Here is a 12,691-nt window from a genome sequence, read left to right on the forward strand (position 1 = left end):
CCGGTAATACATGTTAACGTTTGTTAGAAGGTCTCGCTCTCTATAAGTCTGGGGTGTGTGGGGGGGTTCAGGGCAGAAGGCTGGGGTGCTTGGCTCGTGGGGGTGCTCCCAGCCCCCTGCCATGAGCCACTCAGGGCAGGGGGGCTGGGAGGGGTATGCCCCGTTCCACCCCCTTCCCCAAGGCCCGTCCCTACCTCTCTCTGCCGGCTCTGCAGAGCAGCGAGCACGCTGCCGCTCGGCTCTGCTCCGCTCTCCCCCGGCGCCCTCGCAAGGGCCATCACCGGCAGGCAGAAGGAGGGGGGGGGATGAGGGGCCAGAATGCACCAAGCTGTGGGAAGAAATGGGGGGAGGGGGGAAGCTTGGTCCTGCAGCAGCCAAGCTTCCCTCCTCCCCCGCTTCTTCCCCCAGTGTGGCGCTTTCTGGCCCCTCCACCCCTCCTCTCACCGGGCAGGCAGCGTGCCACTCAAAATTGGCTTGCGTGCCGTGGGTTGCCGACCCCTGGTCTAGATAATACTTAGTCCTATCATGAGTACAGGGGACTGGATTAGGTGACCTCTTGAGGTCCAGTCATATGATTCTATGATCTAGTCTTATCTCCTGCCTAACACAGGCCACAGAATGTCCTCAAAATAATTCCTGTAGACTGCTTCAGCCTTACATTATAAGATAGAAGCACAGATATAGTTTACAGGCTTGAAGCCAGCCTTTGCTTAGTCCCAGCTTCCTTATTAATCACTAGCACCCTCAGTCTTTTCCAAAACAAATTAGGCATTAGGATAAAAGGTCAGGCTAAGGTTACAGAGGATATCAGTGATAGGGTGTAAAGAAAGGAGTTTTATCAAATTGCAAGAACTTTCTCAGCATACACCCTTACTTATGCTGTGACCTTTGGCTCCAGGGAGTAACTACATCACTGAACTCATGATTGTATGTTCAATACACCCTTGGAGGCCTGTGCTTACTGAATAAGAGGAAAGTAAGGGTCTAGCAGTGGTCTAGACCCATATCCTGTCCCTGACAGTGACCAGTGCCACATGCTTCAGAAGGTACAAGAAACCCCTTAGTAGACAATTATGGAAATACATGCCCATAGGGGAAAGAGCTTTATTTTCTCTAGCCTAGTGGTTCTCAACCAGGGGTACGCGTACTTCTGAGGATACAATCAGTTCCTCTAGATATTTGTCTAGTTTTACTGCAGACTACATCAAGAGCACTAGCAAAGTCGGTGCAAACTAAAATTTCATATACAAGTTATTGTCTGTATATTGCTCTATACACTGAAATGTAAGTACAATATTTATATTCCAGTTAATTTTATAATTATATGGTAAAAATGAGTCAGCAGTTTTTCAGTAAGAATGTGTTGGAAGCCGTGAGCTTCTAAACAAGGTTTGACATCTAGAAGCCTCTGTTCATTGGCTGAGCCTTAGTCAGGGCTTTATAAAGCTGCAAGCAAGCGACCAGGGGCCGCTAACAGTTTTGAGAGGGAGTTAGGAAGGGGGCGAGGTACACTTGCTATTCTTTAAAACCTTTAAACTAAACTTCTTGATTTAAACAAAAACCCCTGTCGTTAACCTAGGTAGCTGTAGGAGAAAATGCAGGCAGAAGCCCAGCAGCAGAGTGGGGGCTATCCTGTTAAGAACATAAGAACGGCCGTACGGGGTCAGACCAAAGGTCCATCTAGCCCTGTATCCTGTCTACCAACAGTGGCCAATGCCAGGTGCCCCAAAGGGAGTGAACTTAACAGGCAATGATCAAGTGATCTCTCTCCTGCCATCCATCTCCATCCTCTGACAGACAGAGGCTAGGGACACCATTCCTTACCCGTCCTGGCTAATAGCCATTAATGAACTTAACCACCATGAATTTATCCAGTTCTCTTTTAAACTCTGTTATAGTCCTAGCCTTCACAACCTTCTCAGGTAAGGAGTTCCACAAGTTGACTGTGTGCTGCGTGAAGAAGAACTTCCTTTTATTTGTTTTAAACCTGCTGCCTATTAATTTCATTTGATGACCCCTAGTTCTTGTATTTTGGGAATAAGTAAATAACTTTTCCTTATCCACTTTCTCCACATTACTCATCAGACCCCCCCCCCTTAGTCTCCTCTTTTCCAAGCTGAAGAGTCCTAGCCTCTTTAATCTCTCCTCAATAAATGGAGATATCCTATCTCTTAGAACTGGAAGGGACCTTTCTATGGTAGCATTCTCAGAAATGCTTCCAGTTCCACGCGCAGGGCCAGGTAGACAGGCAGGCAGACCTTCAGAGTCTCAATGCGTGGATGAGACGATGCTGTAGAGAGGAGGGGGTGTAGATCAGGGGTGAGCAAACTACGGCCCGCGGGCCACATCTGGCCCATGGGACCCTCCTGCCCGGCCCCTGAGCTCCTGGCCCAGGAGACTAGCCCCCGGCCCCTCCCCTGCTGCTCCCCCTCCTCTGCAGCCTCAGTGCGCCGCCAGCACAATGCTCTGGGCGGCTGGGTAGCGCAGCTGCAGAGCCGCAGCCTGAGCCGGTGCTCTGGGCGGCGCCGCTGTAGCGCTGCCAGCCACCGGTGCTCCAGGCAGCGCTGTAAGAGGGCACGGGAGTTCAGGGTGGTGGTCAGGGGCGGGGCCGTTAGAGGGCAGGGAACAGGGGGGGTTGAATGGGGCAAGGGTTTCAGGGGGGCAGTCAGGAAGGAGGGGGACGTTGGATGGGATGGCGGGGGGGCAGTCAGGGGCAGGGGGTTCGGGAGCGGTCAGGGGACATCAGATAGGGGTCAGGGGCTGGGCCACGCCTGGCTGTTTGGGGAGGCACAGCCTCCCCTAACCGGCCCTCCATTCAATTTTGGAAACCCAACATAGCCCTCAGGCCAAAAAGTTTGCCTGCCTCTGGTTTAGATTTATTACGAACTGGGAAAACTTTTGGAATAGGGGAAGCCTGTACAGGAAGGATGGGCTCCACCTAAACCAAAGTGGATCCAGACTGCTGGCACTTAACATTAAAGTGGTTGCAGAACAGTTTTTAAACTAAGAGATGGGGGAGCGCTGATTGCTGCAGAGGAGCATGTGTATCAGACAGACTTCTCTCAGAAGAGAGCCTATTGATAGAGATTCTCTAGGTTTTAGTCAGGAGGAGAGCATGGAAGAGGATAAAGTATGGGCCAGATCAGATGAGAAACATTTCACATAAAAAAAATCTGACATCAGAAAAGGGCAGACAAATAAACAGTGACAAGTTTTTAAAGTGCTTGTACACAAATGCTAGAAGTCTAAATAAGATGGGTGAACTAGAGTGCCTCGTGTTAAAGGAGGATATTGATAGAATAGGCATCACAGAAACCTGGTGGAGTGGGGATAATCAATGGGACACAATCATTCCGGGGTACAAAATCTATCAGAAGGACAGAACAGGTCGTGCGGTGGGGAGGGGATGTGACACTATGTGAAAAAAACGTAGAATCAAATGAAGTAAAAATCTTAAATGAATCCACATGTTCCATAGAATCTCTATGGATAGTAATTCCATGCTCTAATAAGAATATAACAGTAGGGATCTATTATTGACCATCTGACCAGGACAGTGATAGTGATGATGAAATGCTAAGGAAGATTAGAGAGGCTATGAAAATTAAGACCTCAATAATAGTGGCGGATTTCAATTATCCCCATATGACTGGGTACATGTCACCTCAGGACAATATGCAGAGACAAAATTTCTCGATACTTTAAATGACTGCTTCTTGGAGCAGCTGGTACAGGAACCCACAAGGAGAGAGGCAATTCTCCATTTAGTCCTGAATGGAACACAGGATCTGGTCCAAGAGGTAACTATAACAGGACTGCTTGGAAATAGTGACCATAATATAATAACATTTAACATTCTTGTGGTGGAAGAACAGCCCAACTCTGTGGCATTTAATTTCAGAAAGGGGAACTATGCAAAAGATTAGGAGATTAGTTAAACAGAAATTAAAAACAAGGAGTCCGGTGGCACCTTAAAGACTGACAGATTTATTTGGGCATAAGCTTTCGTGGGTAAAAAACCTCACTTCTTCAGATGCATTTGTTCATAATCCAACCTGTTCATTATGACTACAGCACCTCCTTTGTCAGCCCCTTTGATTATGTCAGAGTTATTTCTGAGGTTGTGGATGGCATTGTGTTATGTATGGCTGAGGTTAATGGGGCAAGTGATGCTGTTTGTTCACAATTTCAGCCTGTGCATGTCTGCGGAAGCACTCTATGTAGAGGTCCAGTCTGTCATTTTGACAGTCAGGAGTTCTTCTTGTAGTGTTGGTAGGAGGGTTCCTGTGGGTCAGTGCACTGCTCAGTGGTGTGTTGAAAATATTCTTTGAGTCGGAGACAACGAAAGTAGGTTTCCGTCTGCATCTGAAGAAGTGAGGTTTTTCACCCACAAAAGCTTATGCCCAAATAAATCTGTTAGTCTGTATCCACAAGAACAACAAGAAGTCCGGTGGCACCTTAAAGACTAACATGGCTACCCTCTGATACTGGACACCATGCAAGAAATTAAAAGGTACAGTGACTAGAGTGAAATCCCTGCAAGCTGCATGGACACTTTTCAAAGACACCATAATAGAGGCCATAAATGTATACCCCAAATTAAAAAAAAAAAAAACCACAGTAAACGAACTAAAAAAGAGCCATGGTGGCTTAACAACTATGTAAAAGAAGCAGTGAGAGATAAAAAGGCATTTTTTAAAAAGTGGAAGTCAGATCCTAGTGAGGTAAATAGACAGGAGCTTAAACACTGCCAAATTAAGTGTTAAAATGTAATAAGAAAATCCAAAAAATGAGTGAAGAACAGCTAGCCAAAAACTCAAAAGGTAATAACAAAATGTTTAAGTACATCAGAAGCAGGAAGCCTGCTAAACAACCAGTGGGAACCCAGGACAATCAAGATACAAAAGGAGCACTTAAAGACGATAAAGTCATTGCGGAGAAACTAAATGAATTCTTTGCTTCGGTCTTCACGACTGAGGATGTTAGGGAGATTCCCAAACCCGAGCCATCCTTTGTAGGTGACAAATTTGAGGAATTGTCACAGATTGAAGTGTCACTAGAGGAGGTTTTGGAATTAATTGATAAACTTAACAGTAACAAGTCACAGGGACCAGATGGCATTCACCCAAGAGTTCTGAAAGAACTCAAAAATATGAAATTGCGGAACTATTAACTATAGTTTTTAACCTGTCCTTTAAATCAGCTTCTGTACCCAATGACTGGAAGATAGCTAATCTAACGCCAATATTTAAAAAGGGCTCTAGAGGTGATCCCAGCAATTACAGACTAACGTTTAACGTCAGTACCGGGCAAATTAGTTGAAACAATAGTAAAGAATAAAATTGTCAGACACAGAACATAAATTGTTGGGCAAAAGTCAACATGGTTTCTGTAAAGGGAAATTATGTCTTACTAATGTATTAGAGTTCTTTGAAAGTGTCAACAAACATGTGGACAAGGGGGATCCAGTGGACATAGTGTACTTAGATTTCCAGAAAGCCTTTGACAAGGTCCCACACCAAAGGCTCTTATGTAAATTAAGTTGTCATGGGATAAGAGGGAAGATCCTTTCACGGATTGAGAACTGGTTAAAAGACAGGGAACAAAGGGTAGGAATAAATGGTACATTTTCAGAATGGAGAGGGGTAACATGGTGTTCCCCAAGGGTCAGTCCTAGCACCAATCCTGTTCAACTTATTCATAAATGATCTGGAAAAAGGGGTAAACAGTGAGGTGTCAAAGTTTGCAGACGATACTAAACTGCTCAAGATAGTTAAGACTAAAGCAGACTGAAGAACTTCAAAAAAGATCTCACAAAACTAAGTGATTGGGCAACAAAATGGCAAATGAAATTTCATGTGGATAAATGTACAGTAGTGCACATTAGAAAAAATAACCCCAACTATACATAAAATATGATGGGGGCTAATTTAGCTACAAATAATCAAGAAAGATCTTAGAGTTACCATGGATAGGTCTCTGAAGACGTCCACGCCGTGTGCAGCAGCAGTCAAAAAAGCAAACAGGATGTTAGGAATCATTAAAAAAAGGGATAGAGAATAAGACAGAGACTATCTTATTGCCCTTATAGAAATCAATGGTATGCCCACATCTTGAATACTGCATACAGATGTGGTCTTCGCATCTCAAAAAAAGATACTGGCATTAGAAAAGGTTCAGAGAAGGGCAACTAAAATGAATAGGGGTTTGGAACAGGTCCCATATGAGGAGAGATTAAAGAGGCTAGGACTCTTCAACTTGGAAAGGAGGAGACTAAGGCGGGGGATATGAGAGAGGTATATAAAATCATGAGTGGTGTGGAGAAAGTGAATAAGGAAAAGTGATTTACTTGTTCCCATAATATAAGAACTAGGGGCCACCAAATGAAATTAATGGGCAGCAAGTTTAAAACAAATAAAAGGAAGTAGTTCTTCACACAGCACACAGTCAGCCTGTGGAACTCCTTGCCCGTGAAGGCTAGGACTATAACAAGGTTTAAAAGAGAACTAGATAAATTCATGGAGGTTAAGTCCATTAATGGCTATTAGCCAGGATGGGTAAGGAATGGTGTCCCTGGCCTCTATTTGTCAGAGGGTGGAGATGGATGGCAGAAGAGAGATCACTTGTGTTCTTGACAGTTTTGTATTTTTTTGTCTGATTTTGTAAGCAAGTAGTTTTTAAGTGAGGTGAAACTTGGGGTATGCAAGACAAATCAGATCCTGAAAGGAGTACGATAGTCTGGAATGGTTGAGAGCTACTGCTCTAGCCCATTCACTATTTTATATACCTTTATCACATCCCCTCGTTGTCTGAATAGTCCTGATGGTTTTTCACATTCCCTCATTTTTGTCACCCATCTCAGAACATCCTCTGTATTTGCTTTATCTTCTTTGAAGGCAGCGTGCTGCCAGCAGCAGCACAGAAGGGTGGCAATACCATACCATGCCATCCTTACTTCTGCCCTGCTGCCTTCAGAGCTGGGCAGCCAGAGAGTGGCAGCTGCTGACTGAGGGCCCAGCTTTGCAGACAGCAGCATAGAAGTAAGGGTGGCAATATCACACCATGCCATCCTTACTTCTGCACTGCTGCTGGCGGCAGCTCTGCCTTCAGAGCTGGGCTCCTGGCCAGCAGCCGCCACTCTTCAGCTCTGAAGGCAGTGCTGCCGCCAGCAGCAGCAGCACAGAAGTAAGGGTAGCAGTACCACAACCCCCCCTTCTGCACCTCCCCCAAACCAAACAATAACCTTGTGCCCCCCCCCTCCTTTTTGGGTCAGGACCCCTACAATTACAACACTGAAATTTCAGATTTAAATGGCTGAAATCATGAATTTTACGATTTTTAAAATCCTATGACTGTGAAACTGACCAAAATGGACTGTGAATTTGGTAGGGCCCTACTTATGCATACTAACATTTTGTTTTCTCTTTTGACTGCGGCACATTGAGCAGGGTTTTTTGAGCTGTCTACAGGGATGGATGGATTCGTTTCACCTTCTGTTTGACATCCACCTGCCCATAGCATTGTAAACCTGTCCTAGCAAGAGAGAATAGTCTGTCTAGATCCACCCAGAAAAGCCTCATCTTTCTATCTATGCTTTAATAGGTCATTGTGGAAAAGGTCTCAGGCTCTCAGATTGTTGACATTGATAAGAGGAAGTATCTGGTTCCGTCTGACATCACTGTGGCCCAATTCATGTGGATCATCAGGAAGAGGATTCAACTGCCATCTGAGAAAGCGATATTCCTCTTTGTAGACAAGACTGTCCCACAGTCCAGGTGAGAGGCCATTAGACTGGAATTTGTGTGCATTTCACTAAAGATACATAAGCTCAGTGGTGCATACCAGTAAGATATTTATAACTGGTACTCCGTACCAGAAAGACACAGGAGGCCACCGGGTGGCCCCATGCCAGCAGCTCCACTGGCGCAGCTGTACCACCCCCCCCACCCCTTCCATGCAGCCATGTCTCCTGTCTGGGGTCTGTACAGTAGCCCCATCAGAGGACAGGGCTATGGGTGGTACAACTGCGCCAGAGGAGTGGCCCCACGTTTTGCTCTTTTCGCTGCTGCAGTTCCAGAGAGCCCTGTGGTTCAGAAGTCTCTGGTGCAGTAGGAGGAGGACAGAGCCCCTTCCCCCCGGTAACGTGGGATGGATCATAGGGAGGGGACAGGGAGAGTGCAGGAGCCCCGAGCTGGGAGGGGGGAGAAAGTCATGTGGGGGAGGTCACATGTCCCCCCTTTGTGTCCCTCCTATGAGCATATCAGTAAGAAATTAATTCTACTTGCACCACTGCATAAGCCTGATGGACTGCATTCTGCTATGATGTTAGTGTTAACCCCTCAATATGATATACTGAGGAGCAGCTCACTGAGGAAGTAAAGGAAGAATGGTTTGCTATTTTAATATCATTGCTCTCATTTTTCTCATTTTATTTAAATGCTGGCAAAATACAAAACCCCAGCTTATTTATAAGAATAAGCTGGAAGAAAAAAGATGATTGTAAAGCAACTCAGTGTGACATGCCTCAGGGAAGGATGGTGGGGAAGGTTATTGAGATGCCATGTAGGAGTCTGAGACATAGATGGTGAACTTCTGGCCAAGAAAGCAAGTTTAACAAAGTTAAACTTCAGCAAGAGTTCAGGAATCATTTTAGTATCCAGTGGAGAGAGTCACTAAAATCCTCTTAGATTATAATTTCTTTGGGGCAAGTACTGTGCTTACTCTATGTTCTCCACAGCACCAAGCATGATACCAACAGTCAAAGTTCCATTGAGAATGTTAAGGTTGCATGATTAAATGCTCCAAAGTGAATACCATAGTCAGATTCTTGGAACAACCCTTAAATCTGCCCCCTGGTATGTATGACTAATCAGATAGCCACCTACTTTCTTAAATAATAGAGTACTGAATTATAATCTTGTAGGATGCAAAGTGAATGAAGGGAAATGGCTCCTTGTCTTATTCACTATGCATTTTATATATAAATACATTTTGCTGGCTGGCTGGCGTACACAGAAAAACACATTATAGTAGCAGACACTACATAGGCACCAAAGGTTGTAGCAGAAGCTATACTGCGTTATTTGAGAAACAGCATGTAATAATGGCAGAGATAATAGGGTTACCATACGTCCGGATTTTTCCGGACATGTCCGGCTTTTTGGGCTCCAAATCCCCGTCCAGGGGGAAATCCCAAAAAGCCAGACATGTCCGGGAAAATCGGGACATGAGGTGCCGGGCCGGTGGCTCGGGGGCCGGGCCGGGGCCGCGCCTCCTCCCCCCACACTCCTCCTTACCTGCTTCAGGCTTCCCGCGACTCAAATGTTCGCGGGGAGCAGGGGAGGGGGCGGAGACTTTGGGGAGGGGGCGGAGTTGGGGCGTGGGTGGGGCTGGGGGCGGGGCCGGGGCCCCCTGGAGTGTCCTCCTTTCGGAGGCACTAAATATGGTAACCCTAAGAGATAAGGCATTACTTGATGTTCGAATGCTTAAAACCATGCAACCTTAATGGTCTCTTCGGAGAATCTGCAAAGGATTTTAAAAAATTGCATGTTGTGGGTCCCCCCTTTTGCTTCTTTATTGTGTATGAGGCCTGAAAGAGGATTTTTTTTCCCCTTCCTGCTTGGTTACTCAAGTCTGAACTTCCTGGTATTGCAGTAACACCTCTTTGGGTGTATATCTCAAATGTGAGTTGTGAACTTTTACATGTTAACTAGATGGACAGGAATGTTGACTCTTTAACAAAGGCATCTTTTTGCCCCAACATTAACAAAAAATAAGGTTTAACTAGAGGGTCAGCCACTTCCTTGCTTCTGTAGGTTGAGCTCATTGCACATAGCAGGAGGCTCCTTGTATTCCTCTGTTTCCTCACATGCTTCCTCTGTGCCACCCCGCTACTCCTCTGTTTAAAGGACTCACTGCAACCCACCCCCTGTAATGGCCCCAGCATCTTCACCCTTACCTTAGGGATGAAGTCTTTCTTGAGTCCCTATAGCCATCAGCATCCTTACTTCCCTAGCTCCACTCAGCATCTGCTCTGCTCTGCCCAGCAGCTCCTTTTATATGAGCCTGCTGGGATCTGATTGGCTGCTTCCCTGCAGTCTCTCTCTGCAGCCTGGAGGATTCACCTCTACTGCTCTTTCTTGGGACTGGGTGTGGTAGAGCTGCGAGGCCTCCAGCAGGGGGCCTCAGAGCCTGGTACATCCCATCCCATCCCATCCCCTTATTCACATCTCCCCCCATGCCAGGGTTCCAATTCTCCCCCCCTGACGGGGGCTTTGTGTGCACCCCTACTACCTCCCCATTCTCTCTTTCCTTCCACTATTCTTTTCTTTTCTTTTATTTCTTTTTCTGAGTGTCAACATTTCGAAACTATTGGGATGGGCAGAGTTAAAATGAGCAGTATTAGACTGGAATGTGTTACTGGCCGCCTCAACTCATTTTTTGATTTTTAGACAATTACAGAAGTGGTTGAAGCTGCTGGTTCTACTAACCAGATGTCAGGGGCTCACATGTCCTCCATTTCCCCCTTCCTGTTTTCTACTTCACACTAAAATGAACAAGGTTATGTCCATTGTTGCACAGAACATTCCTTGAGACGTTATTGATGGGATGTGGCATTCAGGAGTCATAGTGTTATCTTCAAACAGAGAAATGCTGTCAAGTGAGTGTAAGGCCTCGCACACTCAGCCAAACAGCTTCACTGAAAATCCATTCCCCCTCAAGCTACTCATCTCTTGTGCTAACACAATTTCACAGTGCCTCAGGCCGCCTGCAGGGGCACAAAGCTGCCTGTCCAATTTAAACAACAAACAGGAAATAAAACCTGTTTTTTGACAAATCTTTCAGGCCGTTGTACATCATAAAGCAGCATAATAGGTCACAGGACTTTTTTTTTAATTTTAAAGATCACTTAATATTCAACAAACACCTACAAAATGTCATTAAACACAAAGTTGCAGCATCTAGAACTATTAGGATAGACAGCATGGGAGCAGCCTGTTCTATACAAGGTGCACACTTAGGACAATGGCATGTAGGGCATGCTCTTACCTCACTGTACAATTAATGAGACATGACTACTACAGACATCATCGCACACCTTACACTGCAGCGAATGAGGCAGAGAATAATAGAAGCCTTACCTTCTTCAATGCACCCTCTAGCAGATTAATTCCGTCATATGCAGTGAGGTTAACCACACTTGCAGGCTGAGTGCAACCTTTCTTTGTTTGGAATGTTGGTATTCCCAAAATACTGGAACAGCATAAAACGAGTCTAAAGCCTTCATCACATGGTCAAATCAAAACTTATTTTCACATGGACACTCAAAGGCCCTTCTTGTCAATGAGGATTAGTTTCCTGCCAAATTTAAATTTGCTACCCACAGACATTTTGGAGCAAGAGATACTCAGATTAGTCCCTTTTTATTTTATCATAGGGAAGGTGTCCATTCCCCCAACCTGGTGGTTGAATTTGAAATATTTTTTGCACAAACTTTCAGAATGAATTCATCTTTGGATAGAGACTGGGCCTTGAAAATTAGTCCAGCGGGTTATGAACTGAACACTGTAATGGGGAAGGGGAGTTATAAATAGAAATGTTCACACAATCTTAATTATAGGTGGTGATGGTGCTTCAGCTACAACAATAGAAGTGGGCTATTGAGGTTCTGCTCCCACTAAAAGTGATGACATCCCAAGACTTCAGCTTCAACACTTCTAGACTGGAAACATACCAGTGCATTAGGCCTCAAACAGCATCTACTAAAATCCACATTTGTGTAGACCCACAAACTTAACAATAAAAATCCAAGCATTTAGCAGATTCACAGAAATTCTTTATGGATGCCAGTGCTAGAACATCTGGACTCAGGAGCAACCAGGGATATTGGTGATGACTAAGGGATGTGGATGCCTGCTGTCTCTCTCTGGAATCAATAGCATTTCAGATACTCTCATTCATATATTTAAACTTACACTTCTAGTCTAGAGCTTTGTTTTTCATCTCTGTTTGCCATACAGTAATTGTTACCATGTGCAACTCTGCTGCCTGGAGCAACTTCTCATTGTGTTTTCTTTTTCTTTCCCCTTGTTCAAGCCTAACTATGGGACAGCTTTATGAGAAGGAGAAGGATGAGGATGGATTCTTATATGTGGCCTACAGTGGAGAAAACACATTTGGCTTCTGAATGCTGGGGTCTGGCTGCTGCATCGTCCCGCTATGTATCTTGTAAATAGCCAATTGTTTTCAGTTATGACACCCACAGAGGTTTCTCCCATACACATCATGCATTTGTAACTGGATTAATTTCCTAATATATTGATAGGTCTTGTTTTATTAGACTGGTAAATTATCAGAGTTTTTCGAGTTTTTTTCCTTTATTGTGCATTGTCCTCATGGCTATAAGTTCCCAGAGCCTCACCCCTCTGGAACACATATTTAATGACATTGTTTATATATTGACGCAAAGTAGTTGGGCTACTACAACATGAAAAAGAGGAACATGCATTTATTCTGGATTTAGTTTGAGGTGTTAGCTTGACAAGAATTAAAATATTAATTATTCTTAGAAACACTGGCTTCACTAGGTTATTCTGAGCAGTAGCAAGATGCTTATCATATTGAACTAAGTTAATGTTCCTCTTTCTGAATTCTATTAAGGAATAACTAAATAAAAATTCCTCCCACACAC

The 12,691-nt window shown here is 44.8% G+C and overlaps 1 protein-coding gene across 1 annotated transcript in view; it reads left to right on the plus strand.

Annotated features, from left to right (window-relative positions):
- The window catches only part of GABARAPL2 (GABA type A receptor associated protein like 2), a 28,235-nt gene extending 15,544 nt beyond the window's left edge, over positions 1 to 12,691 (plus strand). Inside the window, exons 3-4 of the mRNA XM_034788194.1 lie at positions 7,603 to 7,775; positions 12,097 to 12,691. Of these exons, the coding sequence (XP_034644085.1) occupies positions 7,603 to 7,775; positions 12,097 to 12,187 (264 nt within the window). The 3' untranslated portion in view covers positions 12,188 to 12,691. The remainder of the gene's footprint in view (positions 1 to 7,602; positions 7,776 to 12,096) is intronic.

Source organism: Trachemys scripta, chromosome 13 (assembly GCF_013100865.1).
Source record: "Trachemys scripta elegans isolate TJP31775 chromosome 13, CAS_Tse_1.0, whole genome shotgun sequence".
NCBI classification, from domain to species: Eukaryota; Metazoa; Chordata; order Testudines; family Emydidae; genus Trachemys; species Trachemys scripta.